The 21,596-nt window shown below is 36.4% G+C and overlaps 1 protein-coding gene across 1 annotated transcript; it reads right to left on the bottom strand.

Annotated features, from left to right (window-relative positions):
• Positions 1–989: 989 nt before the first annotated feature.
• LOC126760911 (beta-mannosidase-like) lies at positions 990–13,151 on the bottom strand. The gene is made up of 12 exons (XM_050476757.1): positions 12,733–13,151; positions 6,146–6,277; positions 5,712–6,060; positions 5,482–5,637; positions 5,324–5,420; positions 3,143–3,323; positions 2,971–3,081; positions 2,430–2,909; positions 1,943–2,364; positions 1,672–1,869; positions 1,428–1,610; positions 990–1,361 (listed from the first exon to the last, which is right to left on the bottom strand). Exons 1-12 carry the CDS (start codon positions 12,893–12,895, stop codon positions 1,098–1,100), a joined length of 2,736 nt encoding a protein of 911 aa, XP_050332714.1. The 5' UTR covers positions 12,896–13,151; the 3' UTR covers positions 990–1,097.
• Between the last annotated feature and the right edge of the window lie 8,445 nt (positions 13,152–21,596).

Here is a 21,596-nt window from a genome sequence, read left to right as displayed (position 1 = left end):
ACAAAGAACTACACTTAGTAGTCCACGTGCGTTACCTAGATCAGCCATAAAATCTAACCTAATCTCACAAAACTTCCAAAATATAGATGTAAGTATAATGAATTTGAAAGCAAATTTTAAAAGATAAACTTGAGTTTATTGGACCTTAGCAGAGCTGAAAAAATGCGTAATTTATCTCAGATCCTTCAATATGTAAGTAGAAACTATATTTTTCTATCTTAGCTTTTGATACATAATTCAACTAGAGATGAACTACTGATGTCCAGCAATCCAACCTCACCCAACGCAGAATAACTCTTGTCAACAGGTGCTACTTCGAACTGAGTAGGCAATTGAACAAAGACCAAACTCTGTCCTTCCTCCGTCCTTCTTTATTGTGCAGAGGCATAGACGATGGCAACATTTGATGAGTCGACGTTTCGAGTTTTCGGAGAAAGGTTCTGCGGAAGATTTCTGGTACTTTGTGCATTGACAACAGCGAATACCGCAGTCGATGAAACGATGAGCTCTACGAGTTATACAACAACATTGACATTATTCAGCGAATTAAGAGACAACAGCTACGCTGGCGAAGTCATATCATCCGAACGGATGAAAAGGTCCAGCTCAGAGAGTATTCAACGCAGTACCCGCCGGGGGAAACAGAGAAAGAGAAACACTTCCACTCCGTTGAAAAGATCAGGTGGAGAAGGACCTAACTACATTCAGAATTTTCATTTTACCGTGGTATTTTACAAGACGAGCAGGTCTCGTACTAGCAAGGCAACGCTTAAAACATTAGAGATCCTCACGTTATGAGCCACTTGAAGAGGTATCGTTGGTGTGGCAGCAGAAACTATTGAAATTAGTGTCAAGCAATGGCATCCTGAATGATGACCACTTCTAATGAACTACGTAGCGGCACTACATCTGGCATCACTGAGAACTAAAACTGGTCTAAGCGTGGCTCAATGGACACCAAAATGCCATGGATTCAGAAATTCACAAAGTTCAGTTATTCTAACTTCAATATATATGTATATTCTTTGGCATTAAACAAATATTTAAGTAATAAAAATTGCAAAATCATAAAATATCGGTGCACACACAGGCGCACATCATAGCATGTATTGGTTCACGGTTGTAACCTTAATATCGTGCTCTTTAACATCCATGCATTCATCACTATAGAACTCCAAATGCACCATCATCGTCGGCTCTAACATCATAAAGCCGTTATTTGATAATTTATATCTCTTAATATCGGTATTAAGTAGTTCGAGGTAAAGAAATATGGCAGGCTTTGCAACGGTAATATTTAGACTGATAACATTGGCGAATTCATTGTTCACACGGTAGCAGTAGGTGAAGAAAACTTTCAACTGAAAATAAGAGATTTAGTAAACGAACTACGAACTTTGTTAAAATAAGAAAACTTTGTGACCTACTGTCACTTTAGGGTCAGCTACGCCTTTAGCGTCCTTAATCGCGCTGGGAAAATAATAATTGCGCGCTAGTACGGTTGACTCGGCGCTCAAAACGAATACAACGAAAGAGTTGGTCTGGGTGAAACCCTCTTGGAAAATGGTATCAATCGGAATTATCTTGTCGTACTGCACGCCATTGGGTTTCTGTATAATTAATTGTTAACTAAGCAAGTGTCTTAATTTTTGATAAAGTAAAGAGGGTTACCAAAGCGACCGGCCAAACAGTTTGCTTTTTCGGATACAAATCCGACCATTTGTAGATATCCATAGTTACTTGGAGTTCTTTGTAGTCCACTTCCAGCTTATCACATATTAAGGACACATTTACCACTTCCTGATCGGAGTCGTAGAGTGACACAATGTGAATTGGTGACAAGAAGCGTTTTGCCCAATAGTGGAGTATCTACAGGAAACCAAAAACAAAAAACGAAATATTGAGTTCAATTGCTAAAATTAGACGAGAAATGAACTGAAACCTTAAAATTTCCATAGAAATCAATGCTGGACCAAGAAGGCGCCACCCAAACGTCATTCAACTGCCAGTAGAGTGCGCCCATTGTATGATGTTCAGTGTCTCTCAAACTGCGATAGACTTCTGTTTCTATTTTCGTCACCATCGCCTGCGCGATTTGACTGAGATAGATCAGAGCCTCAATGTAAGTATCATCCTCGGGCAGCGGCAGCGGCAAGTGACGTCTTATCAAAGTTGTAATCAAAGTCATATTGGCGGGATGATGTTGACGATGATGTATTAAATTGAGCAGATTATCATTGGGGTTCTTGGTCAACTGCCAGGAGGTAAGTTTTGGCAAACTCTGAAAGCCATACTCGGAAGCGAAGCGCGGACGTCGAAAAACATTTGGATTCCAAGCGTCCTCATAGTTCGTGTAAAAGTGTACTACAGAATAAGTATAATTAGTTTATATACTATATAAGTTGGCACTTCAACGTTCTACGACTTACTATCGCCATAATTCGGGTCACTGGGATTGCTTGAAATATAATTATCCTGTTCACTTGCCTTGGCATTCGATGGCGAGGAAATCAATGGCTTCGGACGTGAGTTATCCTGTATGATCTTCAACTCGTGAAAGACGGTGCCAATGTACAACTCACGATATTCGGACTCGAAACGCTCACGATTGCTGGCCGTGCCATACCAGTTATCCACGAGCGCCGCTTCGTTCTCATTATTCGTCGCTATAATTGCAATACTCGGATGATAAGCGATGCGTTTTGCATTTTGTATGACTTCCGTGCGCACTGACGAAAGAAATTCATCTGTAACGGGATACATAGAACACGCAAACATCATATCCTGCCACACCAATATGCCGAAATTGTCGGCTTTATCGTAGAACTCGTCGCTCTCATAGACGCCACCACCCCAAATGCGTATCATATTCATATTCGCGTCTCTGACAGCCGTCAGCAGATATCGTACTGTAAAATGTGGATATATAGAAAATATGGAATCAAAAAATTTTATTACTTGATGACTCACTTTGGGCTTCGTCGTAGCTCAGCTCGGGCAATATATGCATGGGTATGTAATTGGTGCCCTTCATGAAGATCTCCACGTCGTTCACTTTGAATAAGAAATAGTTGCCGACGCCTGTTTTTCATTCAAATTATTTATAATTACTTGGTACGAATTTCATTAGTTAACCCTTTACCTTCCTTGGCCGCATCTTCAACTAACTCAATCGTTCGAAAACCTACTTTTATGTTCTTCGTCGATGTTGTACGAGCACGTGTATCGGGACCTTCTGCACTAAGCCAGGCTTTCATCGAAAAATGTAGTGGATATAATTTTTGCTCCCCATAACCATTGGGCCACCACAGAGTCACGTTTTCCTGAACATACAAATTAAAGATATATATTTTATAATATGTATGTTATGGAGTATACTTAACTTAGTTTAATGTATTTAGAGTTTGGTAAAGAGATTTTAAACTCTTTAAAGATACTTATTTTTAAGCTTAAAATTTTGGGATCGTTCTAACCTCCTTCACTGTATTATACTAGAATTGTTCTTAATAAAATAGATCATACACGTGAACGATTCTAATTTTCAATTTGATCAATTTTAAGATAATCGATCTCCGGAGACTATTATATAGAGGCGGGCAATTAGTTGTAATATTTGTTAGAAATAAATAAGAAAACTCAGTACTTAGATTTTGATAGATTAAGTAAATAGGCTGATTTCTTTTTAGCCAACGAATAACTCCACTTGGACAGCTAGAAACGCCTGTCCGTTGTGACGCCCAGAACTCCTAGATATGAATCAAAAAAATCGTCGCATATCGACAAAGCGCCAATAGCCTGCCATAAATTTATTGCAGCGGTGAAATGCTTCAACCTAAGTCTAGCGAAAACGGGACAGTGGAGACGAAAATGTCTAGATGTTACCACCTATCTTCGTCATTGCCACTCAAAAATTGTGTGCTCAAAAAACTTTTGCCTCGCCGCATGATTACCATTGAGGCAGTGTTCAGTTAAGACACCTACCATTGCAGCGTTGTGAACCTTCCTAAGAGCTAGCAATTCAATGCATCTTTTGCGTTCCACTCTGTGCCAGAAAGCTTTCGCAACTCCACAAGTGCTGGTTGCTGACCAAGGCTTGCTGAGTTCGGATGAGGTACATAAATCCACCTCCCGAATACACGTATACAAGAAACCTCAGATCGTTTCTATCTTTATCGAATTTGGTGCTCTCTCTAGAGAACTCATCGTCTTTAGAGTTGCCAAAGATTCCACTATCAGCCAGCTCAAGATCTATATAACAGTTATACTATCGAAGTGGCTGCATTCTTGCCTAAAATAACCACACATTGGAGGCATCTAATGCTACCTGGATGGCTGCCTCTTCTGCTTTAAATACACTACAGTGGCCAGCAGTTTAAAACAAGAGTTGATTGAGGGCTCCCCACAGAAGAATCCCCCTTCAACTTTCCTCATGAGCTTCGCTGCGGTATATGACCGGGAAGATGCCACTAGGAGCAGGTTCCAAGGGGTAATGGTACAAGGTATAAGGGATCCGGTCGAAGTGAGAGAGGACTTCAGGATGTCCCTCGCTAAAACCCTTAATATCTCCATTTTCTTGAAGCCTTATAGCAACCGTCGCAGCAATGCATCTAGCTATGTCTACAGATGCTATTATGTAGAATGGCATTAAAGGCTATAGTTGGTGTTGTACGTATAGCCAATGAGAGCCGCTTGAACACGGTCTAGCTGTTAAAAGTTCTAGCAGTTTAACTAGTGAGGCTTTTCCTGACGACCTCCACTAGACAAATGCAGAGTTGAACAGAATTGACTTAACTACGGTTTCGTAAAACCAAACCACAACTTTTGGTGAGACCCCACCGCTTCCCAAAAGCTCCTTTGCGTCAGTATACGACATTTAATGCCTTCCTCAACCTCTCGTAAGCAGTGAACTTCCATAATAACTTTCTAACAAGGGTGAGGCCCAAGTACTTCATTTTAACGACAGGGTGCGGTCGAAAGCCCGAAATGAGGGAAAGTGTGTATCCGTTTTTTGTTTTTGCAAATAAAACCAGCTCAGTTTAATTTGGCTTGGCAGCAAAGCCGCTTCTTTCCGTCGAGCTAGTCAACACATTGAGATACCCTTGTGTTAAAAGGGTTTTTCTTTGTCAGGTCAAAGATGGTATTACGTGGTCATAAAATAGTGCTAAGGACTGAACAGACTTAATGACAGAAGATATTCAAGAGCCAATTGAAGAATAAAGTTGAAATTTTTTCAAAAAATATTCATTGTTAAAAAGCGTCTGGCTGAAAATTAAGGATTTCAACAAATTAGAAATCTCCGGACTTTTCAATTATTCTCACTTACAATAGGTAGGGCTTGATCGAAAGTGATAACGGGATTCCTCCATGATAACATTTTCTGAGAATAAGTACTGATTGTAATGGGTTCCTCCATAAGCTCACTAAAGAACGAAATTAATGAGAAGACCGTAAACAGCAACAACAAAAAGACTACAAACATACATGGCATAGAATTTGAGCTCAGCATAAAAATCCCGCATGCCGCCGCTGTCGATAAAGACGCGTATACGCATATTCCAGTGCGTTTCATTGCGACTAATTGCCACATCCACATCGCGTATCAGAGCCACCTCATAGAACTCCAACGTTACTGTTTTCCTTCAAAGACACACAAATAGAATTACGAATTTTAATTGAAAGCAAATGAATAAGACATAATTGACACCATTTACCAGATACCCATTGAGGGCGCTGCCAGCCCCCAATCCCACGCGAAGCTGGACTGCATTTTACGCAGCATATTCATATGGCATTCGCCCTTGTAGGTGACGGGTGGGCAAGCGGGCGGCACAGACATGTTGCGCGCTGCCAACTCTTCGGCTCTGACACGCGCCGCATGCACCGGCGAGATCAGACGCACAACCAATTCATTCACATCCCGCAATATGTGGCCCACTTCGTATGTGTAGCGTACGAACATGTTGTCGGTGTAGCCCAATAAATGACCATTGAGATAAATTTCCGAAATCGTGTCAATGCCGTGGAAGGTGAGATTAATGAGACGAGAGTCTTTGATTTCCTCTAAATGTGAAAGAAAGATTAGACGTTTTTAAGTATGATTATTCACTAAAGGGATAATAAATAGTTTTTTCTTAAAGGGACGTACCAGCAAAATTCAGGGAATAGGTCCAGTTGCCATAAGAGATGTAGCGCATGTCAACGTCATTGTAAGACTTGAGCACATCTTCACCCGCGACAGCGCTGTAGACACCAGACGGTAAATTAACCTTCGTATTAGCTGTAGATGAAATTTAGAAACCCGAAAATAACAGTAGAAGTTGGTTAGTTTAATATTAATATTTATAAAGATTCATTCAATTATAAGAGCTTTACCCCATGATCCATGGAAGAGTTACTTAAAATATTTCAACATTCGATATATTCCTCCCAACTTCTTATACATAATAATGTTTAAGCTTTTTTCTCCATATTATCTTTAAGAAAATATCTTCCTAGCGTTTAACCGCTCTTAGAAAACACAAAATGTTCCGGAAAGGGGTCGAGAACTAAATTTATTATGAAACTAAATTGTCACTAAATTGTATAGGGCCTCTATACCATAAATTTTTTTACGACAAACAAAGATTGGGTTCTAAAAATAATAGGACATTAGACTCACATCACCGCAATGGTGGAGACTATCCACATTTCTCTACTTATGACTTTCCTTTGTTATAAACATATGCTCGACAACTTCTGCTGTAAATCAGCTTATTGTGACGCCAATCGTCGCCTCAATTACTCTAAACGAAAATAGTAATGATATAACAAGTCAATTGAAAGCCCTAAGCCTGACACATAGATTTATACGAGTTTTAGCTAGCGCTAACCTTCAAAAGCCCCAATCGTTGACGATGGAACAGACGTTCATTGCCCGATCATGAGGAAATTCGAATAGCAATTACCCGTCTGAAGAACAACAAAGCGGCGGGGGCCGATGGACTGCCGGCCCAGCTATTCAAACACGACGGCGAAAAACTGATAAAGAACATGCATCAGCTTCTTTGTAAAGTATGGTTGTGCTCTGTCCAATCCACAAAAAGGGGAGCCCCACAATCTGCGCCAACTTAACCTCGCATATAATGCACCATCGAGCATAGAACTGGAAAATCAACAACCCACCAGATATTCAAGATATTCACCAAATCTTGGAAAAACCCGTGAAAATAAAATCGACACACACCACCTTTTCGTCGATTTCAAAGCTGCTTTTGACAGCACGAAAAGGAGCCGCCTTTCTGACGCGATGTCTGAATTTGGTATCCCGGCAAAACTAATACGGTTGTGTAAACTGGCATTAAGCAATACCAAACGCACCGTTATGATCGGGTCGGACCTCTCCGAGCCATTCGTTACCAAATGAGGTTTCAAACAAGGCGACTCACTATCGTGCGACTTCTTAATCTGCTGCTGAGGAAAATTATTTGTGCTGCAGAAGTTAATCGAGCTGGTACAATTTTCTATAAGAGTGTACAGCTGCTGGCGTACGCTGATGATATTAATTTCATTGTTGCTTTCTCCAGACTGGATAAGGAAGCAAAGCAAATGGGTCTTGTGGTGAACGATAGCAAGACGAAATTTGTCCTGTCATCAAACAAACAATTGTCGCACCCGTGACTTGGCTCTCACGTCACTCTTGACAGTCATAACTGTGAAGTCGTAGATAATTTCGTCTATCTTCGAACCAGTATCGACACTACCAACCATGTCAGCCTGGAAATCCAACACAGTAGGCAATTGAGAAGTAAAGTCCTGTCTCGATGATGAGTTGGCGTTACGAGTTTTCGAGAGAAAGGTTCTGCATTCGATGGAACGATGAGCTGCATGAGATATACGACGACATTGACATAGTTCAGCGAATTAAAGGTCATGTCGCCCGAATGGACGAAAACACCCCAGCTCTGAAAGTATTGAACGCAATACTCGCCGGGAGAAACAGAGGAAGAGGAAGACCCCCACTCCACTGGAAATACCAGGAGGAGAAGGGCCTGGCTTCGCTTGGAATCTCCAATTGGCGCCACGTAACAAAAAGAAGAAACGACGCGCTGTTGTTAAATCGGCTATAATAGCGTAAGCGGTGTCTACAACAGATCATTAGTTTGCGAATTATATGATTTTGAGTGAAGCCACTTTGGTTATTTCGAAAAAATGGATAAAAAGGAACTTGCCGTGTTGATAAAATATTGCTTTTTGAAGAGAAAAAATACGCTTGAAGCAAAAACTTGACTTGATGACGGGTTTCCGGTCACTGCCCCAGGAAAATCAACCATCAAGGATTTGTATACTAAGTTTAGACATGATGAAATAGGCACCGAAGGTGGTAAACGCAGTGGACTCCCAAAAGAGGTTGTTGTTACTGATGAAAACATAAAAAAGTGTACCAAATAATCTTGAATGATCAATGATGTCAACTAAAGGAGTTCATCATAACTTTGACGAATATTTGGGTATGAGAAATCTCTGTGCAAGTACGTGCCGTTCGAGCATACTTTCGACCAAAGGAATGACGAGTTGATGATTCGGAGCCATGTTTGGAGATCTTCCAGTGTACTAAACCCGAAATGACTCCATCATTTCACTTCGAAACCCAATCGGCAGTCATCCGGGTGGACTACACACAATGAACCCGCTCCAAAGCGTTAAAAACGCAACAGTCCGCTGATAAGGTTATGGCGTCTATATTTTAGCATGCGTATGGGATTAAAACTTATTCACATTTGAAGAAAAAGAAAGTGCTGTTTCAGAAAGGCAATGCCCCGTATCACAAGTTAGTGAAAACGTTGTCAAAAATCCATGAATTAAACTTTGCGTTGCTTCCGCATGAAACTGAAGTCTGTTTCGAAGCGAAGGACAAGTCATACTACATGTACTACAAAAATTGTGACGCTAAGTGCATCACTCTTGATAGGAACAATATTGAATAAAAAACAAACAGAGTTTGTCCGGAATGTAATAAGACTGAGTCGATTTAAAAACACTTATTGAACCAATAGTTACAATTCTTTAAAAACTTTCAAAAGAGGATCCTTTTTCGTTGATGCAACGCTGCCAACGCGATTTCCAAGCATTGAAGGCGTTACGTAAGGCATTCTCCGTAATAGCCGTGAGAGCCCTGAGAGCCGAGGTGCATGCCGTCTGCCGTCTCAAAATGCTTACTTTTCATCGGTCTTTCCAGGCAAGGAAACACAAAAAAATCCGGGGGCCACAACTAGACTGTGGGGCGGCTGCGGAAGCGTTGGGATGCCGGCCTTGGTTAGGTAGCTGTTCACAAGAAAGACGGTGTGAGCCGGGCGTTGTTGTGGTGCAACTTCCAATTCGCGCACACCTTGCGCATGTTCAAGTGCTGTGTCACAATGTCATGAACCACAGATTTTGATAAAGTCTCTAAGCTATTAAACGACTACTTAGTCGACGGACTGAGTTCAAAACTTTGCGCACACGAGTCACATTGTCGGTGTTTGTCGAAGTCATAGGTCTTCCAGCACGGTCTTCATCAGCGACCTCTTCCCGGCCCTTCAAAAAGACCTAGTGCCATCGAAACTCACCACTTTTTTGCTAAAGAGACATCTGGGTAAGCCTGCTTCATCATATTAAACGTCTCTGTCGCAGATTTAACAAGTTCCACACAGAATTTAATCGCGTATCTCTGCTCGAAGGAACGCTGCATTTTCGGCTTGCACCACTCACAGAAACACGTCGCGCGAAAATGTTTGTCCTGACTCTCTAGGACTAATAAACCACTCGTTCGTTAGCTAGGAACGCTCTCAATCGAATCCAGTCGGTGCGCGTACGCTCCAAAGTACAGTCAGTCCTATTACTTTCCTAAAAAAATATGTTTTACTCTGGAAGGACGGCTTTTCATGTTTCCACTATTATAACACTTAGGTTTCTTAATGTCTGGTTAGCAGTAATCTGTCAGTTAAGTTGTGGTTAAAAAAATGGTTTTTCACCGAAGGAAGAAGTCTTAGTAAAATTAACCAGAACTTAACTTACAGATGGCGGCTAACCAGATATTGAGAAAACAGCGCTAAGTCGTGCTGGAATAGGAGGATGTTTATGTAAATGAGCTTTGGTATCGACAAGATGGCGCTACATGCTTCCATGTTCCCGCTATTTAATACCGCTGAACTATTTTTTACGGTTTAGATGAAGTCGCTTGTCTACTCAGATAAGCCTGTGGCGATTGACGCTTTTGAAGAGAATATTCGAGCCAATCGCGGAGCTCACTTGCCCAAAATATTTTTAAAACATAATGTCAAACCCTTATCCATATAATAAAGCTAAATTCTTAGCCATCGCACTAAATTACGAGTATTATTTTTTTCTTCAAAACCACATGTCTAAAAAAATACCATATATTTTCACTACAGGTGGAATTTCCGTTTATTTTTCTGATTTTTGCATTCTTTTAATATTGTTTTGCTTTCTGTATTTAATTTGAATGACTCATTGTTGATATTTCATTATTAAACCGTTATGTTTGCCCATATTTTCATAATTGTGAATATTAAATGAATTGGACCTGAATCGCTAACAAAGTAACTTTTTGCTTGTAATTGGAACAATTAAAGGGAGAATTAGTTCATAAAATGGAAATGAGTTGGACTTGAAAAAATTATAAGCGAGATGAAATTTGATGTTCGTTTATTTAACGGGACTACCACACACAAACTGTACTCAAAACGTATGATAACTTTTCAAAAATATGCATTAAAATTTAATTATTTCGTCATTACCGTATGTCAAAAATTTCAACTACGTAGCATCACTTGGTTGTAAAACAAAAATGTTCAGGTTTTTTAACGGCTTGTTATTTTTCCTAGTTTTGATTAAACGCCTCGAACCAGTTTCGTATTAAAGATAGAAGTGAAAGCCCTAAAATAATTTTCCCAGTGGTTAAGGTGGAGTCTACTTTAAGATTTGTTTACGTTGTGAGTATTGGCAGTGATACAAGTTCCACCAAGACGGCCGCGACGAAAGCAATGTCGAACATTGTCTTCATTAACTTATATCGAGTACTTTATGTCTTACGAATAGCGCTGGGCAAAGAATATGTGGTTGTGATGTCAAAACCAAAGTTCAATCGTCCCAATGAAGGAACTCAAAAACGCTAAGACAGAAAAAACTTTGTCGCTGGAAAAACTCAAGAGTGACTGTCCATCTGATAGTCTTAGCGTTCTCAGCATTTTTGGGTTCCTTCATTGGGACGATTGAACTTTGGTTTTGACATCACAACCACATATTCCTTCCACAAAATCATTGGGAAGTGTTTATTACGTTTTTGACTTTCTTCAAATAATACTTTACCCGTGCGAACGGCTTAAAATATGTAGACCTCATATTCAGAATATAGAAGAATATATTAACAAGTATTTAATTAACACTTGATTTAAATTTTTTATTTTCAAAACCTTAAAATCTTAATTAGAAGTAATCTTTAAATGTCTAATATCAAAACCAATAAATAATCTTTATAAATTTTTAACGACATACCGGATTGAAAAATAATACAAATTTTAATCCCAAAAATCGGATTAAGAGCTAATTTTGGAATGAAAATTAATAAAAAAAAATTTAAAAAGAAATTGTTTTAGAATTAAAAAAAAAGTATTTTTCTAAAAAAATTTATCAAATAAAGTCATTTTTCATTTAAAAAATAATTGTTTGAAAATAATTTGTTTAGAATAAAAAAATATTATTTCTCATAAAAATTTATGAAAAAAAAATATTTTCAAATTATTTTTTAAAGTTTAGAAAAGTTATTTTGTTTTTGAAAATATTTTTAAAGTTTCGAAAAATAATTTTGTTTTTGAAAATATTTTTTTTTATTTTTGAAAAATATTTTTTTTTCTTCTAAAACAATTTTTATTTTGATTTAGCATTTTATTATTTTTCAAAATTAATTAATTTTTCATTTAAAAAATAATTTTTTGAAAATAATTTGTTTAGAATAAAAAAAATTATTTCTCATAAAAATGTATGTATGTAAAAAAAAAATATTTTCAAAATTACATTTCAAATTATTTTTTAAAGGTTTTGAAAAATTATTTTGGTTTTGAAAATATTTTTTTTTTAATTTTTGAAAAATATATTTTTTTTTATTCTTAAACAATTTTGTTTTTGACTTAGCATTTTATTATTTTTCAAAAATTTTAAATTTTTTATTAAATTTTTTTTAATACATTTTTTAAAAAATATTTTTTTATTTGTTCTTCAAATTTTTAAGTCTGATTTCGAATTGGAAATGAAATTTTAAATCACAAACATCTTGGAGAAATCACAGCTTACAATTTTATTTTTAATTCCAAACGTGGAAACTGATAATCTAATTATCATTCCACAAATTTTCAATGAAAAGCTTCGGCATCTGCTAAGCCTTAAGGCCTGGCAAATTAGGCCCTCTGACCCTTGTATGAAACCTGCAGCTAATTTGCCATGCCTTCAGGCGCTGCAGAAGCCACTAATATTTCAGAATTTTCACGTTAGACATGCCTAACGGTAATCACCATAAAATTTTTACAAATGTATCATATCTATATAAAGACACTATAAGTATAAAGTATCTATGGAAGACACAATGTAGTAAACGCCACACCGAAATGAGACAATAAACGGGTTATTACTTGGCAATTATGTGATAAGCCACGCCGCGCCTTCTCATTTTAGTTCAATAATGCCGAAACACAGACTTACTGTAAGTGCCATTGGTTAGCGTCCACGACAGACCCTTCAAATCCTGCACATACACCGACTCCGCCACGGCACTCCCGCATAAATTGCATAGCCAGACGCTGGCGCACAGCGCTATTAGACCAGCACGAGAGCTGACCGCACTTTTCCGCTTCATAATTCGCATTTTATAATTGAAAATTGCTTAGCACTCATTTACATAGCTCACAAACATACAAACATATATGGTGACGACAACGAGTCTCTTTGCGTTCACCGACTTGTTTATTATTATAATTTGAATTTTTTTTATTTTTAGTTTATTGTTTTTTTATTTGTGTTACTTTAACGTGCACTTGAACTTTCTTTTGCCGCTTCGGCTTCAAGTTTCTTATGTTTGACGGCTTATCACTGTATTATTATGTTATACGCCGGGCAAAACCTTGCCGGCAACTAACATGTGCGATCAGCGCGCTGGCGATTTTATTTGTTGAGCTTCAATATTCACTTTCTCTTCCATGCTCTCTGTGATTCGGGTAGAAAGAGAACAGAATTTAATTACTAAGAGATAAGCCAATAAACGTTAAGAAAATAAGTAGGGAAGCGCTAAGTACGGGTGCAACCATGAATTTTATACTCTTGCAACTTCCAAAGATCAAAGCCGGAGAAATACCTTAAGGTGTCAGCAGAACTTTATTTTAAAATTCTTGCGAAAGAATTCAACATACATTTTGAATATCGTGAAAATCCTACATATATTAGGTACATATATATAGGGTTAGTATTGACCCGATTTCATCTATTTTTTGGCAATACTACATACCGCTAACAGAAATAGATGCTCTCTGAGTCTTATTAGGGTGTTTCAAACTCCGGTATGGCGACTAGGACAAGTTTTCACCCAATTTTATCCTTTTTATGCACAATGATACATTTTTATTCAAAAATACGCTTTTTAATTCCACGAAGAGAACTCATTTATTGACCAATATTTGCGATATAAAGTCACCCGGAAGTTCGAAAATCTTTCTATTAGGTGTATGAGGAAAAGAAAATTATTGATCCGATTTAATCCAATTTTAGCTCACGAGCATATTATTATTAGAAAATAATTCTCTTTGAAAAAAATTCCGCAATAGGTACGGGGTTCATATAATCGGTACCTGGGTACGTCAACAGTTTTGGTCAGTTTGGGATAGTTTTTAGTCATAAGCTGTCACACTTCAAAAGCAGTATTTGTCCAAAGTTTCATTCCGACACATCATTGATTGCTTAATTTGTATAGAGGAAAGTGAAGGAATCAAATTAGAAATAGTGTTTTATGAGGTATCTGGTTTGTTTCATGTATCTTAAGTGGTTTTGGTTGTGGAATATACAATATCGCCTTTAAATATTCCTGAATACATTCCAAAATGTACCGTTAAATGTTTCTGTCAATTGCGTTTAGAGCACTGTTTCTGTGAGTTACGACGCGGTGTTGTTTACAGTTACTTAAAATATTCATATTGACCAAAAAACAAATTAAATCGATTACATCCTCCGTTCAGTCCTGACATGGCTTCTAATGACTTTTTTTATGCCTGTACCATAAGTAAAAGATAAACTAAGGGGCCAACTTTTTTCGACTCTGAAGATGCGGTTAAAGCTCAAAAGGCATGCTTTAGAGATACCTCAATCAAGTCGGCAAAAGTGCTTCGAAAATTGGTCCGACCGCATGCAGAAGTATATAGATCTTAATGGAGAATATTTTCACAAACAATAACACGATTTTCGAATATTAAAATTTGTTTTTACTCTCGAGTCACGAAATATATGTAAAAGTCAACATAGGTATGGCCAGGCATAGATGACTTGCTGTTTTTAAATGAAATCGTTGAACCATTAAGATTTAATCGACTACTTGAAGACTTGAAGAAAGTTATTCGTTGAATACAATACCTCTAAGGGGAACAGGGTAGAATAAAGAGGGTTTCGATTCAAGCGCAAAGTCTTATCTAACGACGAATTCTTCTATCTCATCTTGATAAGTTCGTTAAGGAATTCGTTACCGTTATTTGTGATTATAAATATTTATTTTGTATGTCAGCATATTAGTAGCACCCCCTGCTGTTATAAGTGATCTCTTTTACTTTTTAACTTTTACATATGAAAATGGAATTGGATCTTTGACAATATTGTACCATTTTTTATCTTTGTTGCTAATAAGTTTTATAGTTTTTTCGACAACGGTTATTTGTAAGTACTAGAATAAATCTTCAGATATTGGTTATATATACGAAATGATTTACCAATGAAAAATACTATCTAAGAGGTGATCCAACTTGAGAGAGATATCATGATGAAAATAGACGTATTTTTTGGACAGATCAAGATGGGCAAAATCGCCACTGCCCACAATTGTCAAATGATTTTTGTCATCTAAGCCATTGAAGATTTGTGAAATTTCATCGCATTGGAAAGCATATTTGAACAATTTTTGAAAAGTGGGCGTGGTTCTAATAAGTTTTTTGTACAAATCTCGGAAACACTTAGCTATGTAAAAACTTTATAGAAAGATTTATTTCGCGCGCTTCAAAAATGGAAGAAATCGGATAATAACCATAACCGGCCATACTGAAGGTTATGTTGAAAATCACTAAAAGTCGTTATCCATCAAAAGACCCAACATTTTTACAGAAGAAATGCATAAGCTTCGACCGAATATAAAACGTGGGCGTGCCGGTGCCGATCTTAGCAATTCGGATATCATATGGAACTACTTGACCGATTTCAATGAAATTCGGTACATAATATTTTCTTAACACCCTGACGACATGTACGAAATATGGGTGAAATCGGTTCACAACAACACCTTCTTCCAATATAACGCTATTTTGAATTCCATCTGATGCCTTCTCTGTATAATATCTGCATATACAGTAGGAACCAATGATGATAGCGGAATAAAACTTTACAAAAATACGGTATTTGAAAAATATGTAAATGACGGATAATGAAATTTTGATTATCACTTTATCATGCGAGAGTATAAAATGTTCGTTGACACCCGAACTTTTGTTTGTTTACTTTTGCAATAAGTCCGCTATTTCGATTGAGGTATGTACTACAATAAATCTTCCCCTACGTGGATTTTTTTTAGCGATGGACAAATACTATATAAGAGGGATCCAACGAGACTCACTCAATAGCTTATTTTTGTTCAGTATTGTTTGGCATTTCATCATGGAAAGACTTATGCCTGAACAACGTTTACAAATCGTTTAACTTTACTACGAAAATTCACATTACTGTAAAGAATTCACTTTAAAGAATGTGTTTCGCGCGCTTCGCCGAACTTATAGTCACCATGACCGGCCTACTAAACGTACCATTCACAACACCGTCATCCGTCTTGAGACCCAACATTCCTTATTGGAAAACATTCGACCGAATATACCACGTCCAGTCCGGCGGTGCCGATCTTAGCAATTCGGACAGACGTATTGAACTACTTGGCGCATTTTTCGTCGAGATTAAATTGAAAGCGTACAAGTCCAAAGTCTATGCGGAAAATCCCGCTTCCATTCAGGCCTTGTAGCAAAACATCACGCGTATTATTTGGCAGTTACCAGTCGAAATACGCGAACGAATCATCGAAAATCGGACTCAACGGATGGACCATCTGAGACGTCGAACGATTGAAAATATATTCTTCAAAATAAATGTTCTTTCGAGATTAATTCATTCTCAATTAAATTGAAGTTATTAAAATATTTCTTTTAAGTAAAAAAAATGACCACCCTTTATATGTATAATATTACACAAAGTACCTCTTTATGAGTTTCAATTTATCGTAGATAAAAAAAGCTGAGCCATTCCATAGATAGTAGTCTTTATTCATAAACATGAAATAGAATCCCCAATATGTTGTTCAGTATTTGAATCCTAGACTTTTTCAGACAAATAATTGCTGTTCTATTTCCATTTAATAATCTATCTATACTTTTCCAAATATATTCATTTACCAGAAAACAAAAATTCCAAATCAAATAGCCAGTAAATTTTTTTGAAAGCAAAAAAAAACTAAGGATATTTTTCTCCAAATTACTTTTCAACTATGATTAAGCTTATTAATATGATTTACTAACATTCTGTCTACATAGCTATGTGTAATAAATCACTAACGATAAATATGTATTCCCTCAGTTTCTAAATTTTGACCATAAAGTCACATACAAACATTGTTGATAAACAATATTGTCATTCATTAAATTATTCTCTCTTTAACTTGACAATTACTCTCCCCGTCACTAGCTGACACTCTTTACAACTCATTCAATTGAACTCTATGAAAAGGTCAATTATGAATATTCTCTTATATTCCCAAATGGCAAAAGAGCGGTAATAAATTTACCCAACCTGATTTAGAAATGTGGTTAGCTTTTGATAACTTTACTCACTATATTGTAGTGACCACGTTATTTTTTTTCATCGCAATCCGATATTTGCTGTTCAGTTGTGGTAAATACTTTCATCTGAGTGCAACCAATATCAGAGATTCATTAGATCACACCATAGCAAAATCTGAAGAAGAAAATTCACAAATAATGCAAAAGCTTTGCCATGACTCAGTGTATTGTTTTTCATATCCTGAACGTATATTGCATCTGCGATAATTATATTGAGGAACAGAGAGAGAACTGTCTCTGAAAGTGATGAATATATGATCAAGGTTACTGAGATCGTCATAAGATGGCAGATTAAGTCCCTTGACAGATACTCCTGTTAAGGTAAAGAGGTAATCAAGCTTCTCTTATAACTTAAGCACACAGCGAGTTAATACTATACCCACTATATATTTTTGTGCATTGGGTATGAAATCGAATCAAAACTCCTTAAATTATATAAAATTTCATACATGTAAATTCAAGTACATATGTTTATGATATATACATATGTACATACATACAAATTACATACAATCTTTGACAACTTTTTGTCGCATTAATGAAATTGTGTTTGTTTTTATTTCTTCTTTTCCTATTGGTTTTATATGGACGCTTAGGGTGTTGCGCTTCCGGCGCTCTGAATATTGATATATGGAAGCCGTACATACTCATATGTACATACATCAATTATAGCCAATGTAGAAATTCATACATACAAATATACTTTAAGAATTTTTAAATCCAAATTGAAAGTGTTGTCGGTGCACCAAATTCGCTTAAGTTATTCAAACTTGTTTTCTTTCTATGAACAAACATATGTACATACATACATATGGTAATGTATAAAAAATGTATTTGTTGTATAAGTTTACACTAAAATAATAAAAAAACGAAATTTTGAACAGAGGTCGCTTATCAATGTTAACGGCGAATATTTATTTACGGAATTAGGAAATGTTAACAGAGAATGTTAATGAATAGAGAAGGCGCAAATGTTAACAAGTAAGGAAGGGCTAACCGAACATTGCATACTCTTGCAACTTGCAGGAAACAATGCCAGGGAAACCGCCTATAGTTTAAAACGTCAACCAGAAGATCGGAAACCAAGAATTTTATAAAGTATATGTATACTAGGGTGTGCCATTTTGAGGCAACCTTTTTTTTTCAACTGAAAAACAGGCTCAAAACTTTGAAAATGTGTAAAAAAAAAGTCACTCAAAAGATGAGCTCTTAATATTAATATTAAGAGGTGCCTGTTTCAAATTTTCTGTTTTCCATATAAATTACATGGAAAAAAAAATCGTTTTTTTTGTGGTGGTTATTCTGCGGAGGTTATTATATGGAGGTTATTATATGTGCAGAAGGGATGGTAAACTCGATTCTGATTCTACTCGAAAATCGAGTTTTCTCGTAAAATAATCGATTTTGAGTGACTTATTTTTTACACATTTCAAAAGTTTTGAACCTGTTTTCAGTTGAAAAAAAAGGTTGCCTCAAAATGGCACACCCTAATGTATACTACATATATATAAATCATACACTGACCGACATATTTGGCATTAAACTTGCTGGAATAATGAAAATCATTATATATAGTATATGGGAGTTGGAGGTAGTACCCACTCGATTTTATCTATTTTTGCCAATACCACATACTATTAATATGCCACACACTAAAAAAATATTGCCTTGGTGTTATGTAGCGTCTTTTGTGCTCGACCACAATACCGTGAGGCAGGGTCCTGGCGCCTGTTGCACGATAATGCGCCGTGTCATCGGTCGACGCTTGTCATTGATTTTTTGACCAAAAACTCCATATTAACATTAATCACTCACCCTACTCACCTGATCTGGCACCCTGTGAATTTTACCTATTTGGAAAACTTCATTTGCCCAAGAAAGGACACTGGTTTCAGGACATTTCAGCTATCCAAAGGCGACGACCTTTCAATTAGAGAAACAGCAATCACATCATTAATCGATTGAAAAGAATGCATTATTAAGATAGCAAAATATAAATTAATTAAAATTTGTTTCTTCATCTTCGTGATTATCTTCTCCCCTATAAGTGAACTGTCTTTTCTGTTTTCTCAAACGAATTAGTACCGCTTCTGATTCGATCGTACACATGTTAGATATAAATTAAATAAATGAAGGTAATTTTCAAAATTTCAGCCAAACTGAAAATCCTACCTTCCCCGTAATAGAAACTGACAGATACCGGCTAACCATACAGGTATGTAAATTGAGAAAACGGCCGTTAGTATTTTTATGTACATTTGCGCCTTCTCTATTTATTAACATTCTCTGCTCACATCAGCTAGTTCCCAAACTGTTTTGTATTGCTTGCTGTTAAGTTACGAAAGCTCGGAAAGCTGTTTTTAATAGTAACCTTAGTAAGCAACACTGGCTCTCAAAAATGTTTTAATGTCAATAGAAATATACTTTACTATTGGAAAAGTATTTACAATTTTAAGGGAGGAAACGTCGGAGATACTATAAAATATATATACAGTGCCTTTTAGAGTGATGTAATTCCTTATTATAAACACACACTTATACCATGTTCAGACCGACACTTAATCACACGATTTCGGCTGTTGAATGGATTATCCCACTAATCTTAAAAATTTATCAAGATTCCGCCATACAAAAATGACAGTTACAAATCACTTCATTGAAATGATTTAAAACTGATCCACGCTAAATCTCTCTGTGCGACTCTGATTTTACGCAATCTAATTGTCAGCACTGGAAATCTGTTACATTATCACAGCAGATTTAGACACTACAAAGGGAAAAAAATGTAAACAAACAAATTTTTTTAAAGCAATGAATCTAATTTCACCTGAAAATCAACTTAACAAATGAAAAAATGCATCCATTATTTCTATTATATGGACAATATTAAAAAAACGGCTTTTATTTCAAAATACTATATGACAATCTTCTCTTTTGATTAATATTAAGCGATGTGAATTCTTGAATGACAATAACAGCTATTTTTTGATCTTTCTAACCGCAGTGAGAACACTGTTGGGTTATGAAATGCTTAAATGTAATCTAGTCTTTTAAATTTTCGGTCTGAACATGGTATTAAATTGTGAAGGAATTTCAAATGCTTCTCCATTTAATATGAAGCACACTCCATACAATTTATCTAAATATATTACTATACAAATGGCATCCATGACTTTTTTTGCAGAAACGAATTCGATAAACCCAATATTCGTGTAATTTTTTCACTAAATCAAGTCGTATGTTATGGAGAAAACGTTCAATATTGACTTCTAAAGCTTGAAAAGAGTCTGGTCCATTGGTAAAGACAAACGCCACACGAAGTTGTTAAATGGTGTTAAATCATAACTTGTCGGAGGCCATTCAATCTCACAATTTCTTGAAATAATCAAATCTCCACATCTTCATATCATAATCATATTGCAGGAGCTACTTATTTGGACATTCTTCATTTTTCCTCAGTGACATTTACTAAATAATTTTTTGAAAATACCAAATTAGAAAAACCGTATTGAAGAATATGATTTTGCTAATTTCTTTATTTCTTTCAACAAAGTTAAAAATTAAGATAAACCCTTAGCTCAGTTCATACTCAATTTTCCAGTCAAAGATTCAGATGCTTTGGTTTAGTATATATTCAAATTACGGACTCTAACTTTGGACAATGGCTAATCGCTAAGCGATAAACGATAATGGTATATTAACCACTATTTACTATTATTATTATTAGCTAAGATTTCCAAAGAAATATTATGTAATTTTAGAACTAACAGAGAGGCTTAATTTATTTTTACTGCAGAAAATAATTTTTTGTTTCCATTTTTATATACATATGTACTTATAAAAACTTAGTACCCCTTTACTCGCACATTAAAGTAAGCAGGTAAAGCATACCCCAAAGTATTTAAGTAAATAACAATAAACTTGACCATAATTGTACAAAGAAGTAAAGAAGCACTGCTCGTATATGGCTAATCGATCGTAATAAAACATTTTCCGGTGCAATGACACTTGCGCTGCGTGATCTAGGCCCAACAGCGCCATTCTCAGCGTAGCTTCCACTTCTAGCGCAACTCGTAAGTAAATGGGCGAATTCCAAAACACAACGGTGCTTTCACGATAAGTTAAATGTTAACTGCTGTTACATACTGTGTCGTAATTTAAAATACATAATGTTGCATAAACAAGTAGGCAAGTGGGCGAGCGAATGCAAGCGCCATACTGACACACACACTTATTGCCACATATAGGAAAAGAACTCTTTTCGACCAACTATTGGCACACTTAGAAGCCATGGCGCGCACCTCTCCATAGGTGCATATGATTGTGTGTCAGTAGTGGTGAGGAAATTCTGATATAAAAGTAAAAGAAGAGACCTCAAAGACAACAGTTGACATTGGTCGCCGCGTTGACGTGAACCGAAGATTAATTCTAACGAAAAAA

The sequence above is a fragment of the Bactrocera neohumeralis genome, chromosome 2, assembly GCF_024586455.1.
Source record: "Bactrocera neohumeralis isolate Rockhampton chromosome 2, APGP_CSIRO_Bneo_wtdbg2-racon-allhic-juicebox.fasta_v2, whole genome shotgun sequence".
Lineage (NCBI taxonomy): Eukaryota > Metazoa > Arthropoda > Insecta > Diptera > Tephritidae > Bactrocera > Bactrocera neohumeralis.
Note: the sequence above shows the minus strand (reverse complement) of the source record. Positions and strands in the feature narration are given on the sequence as shown.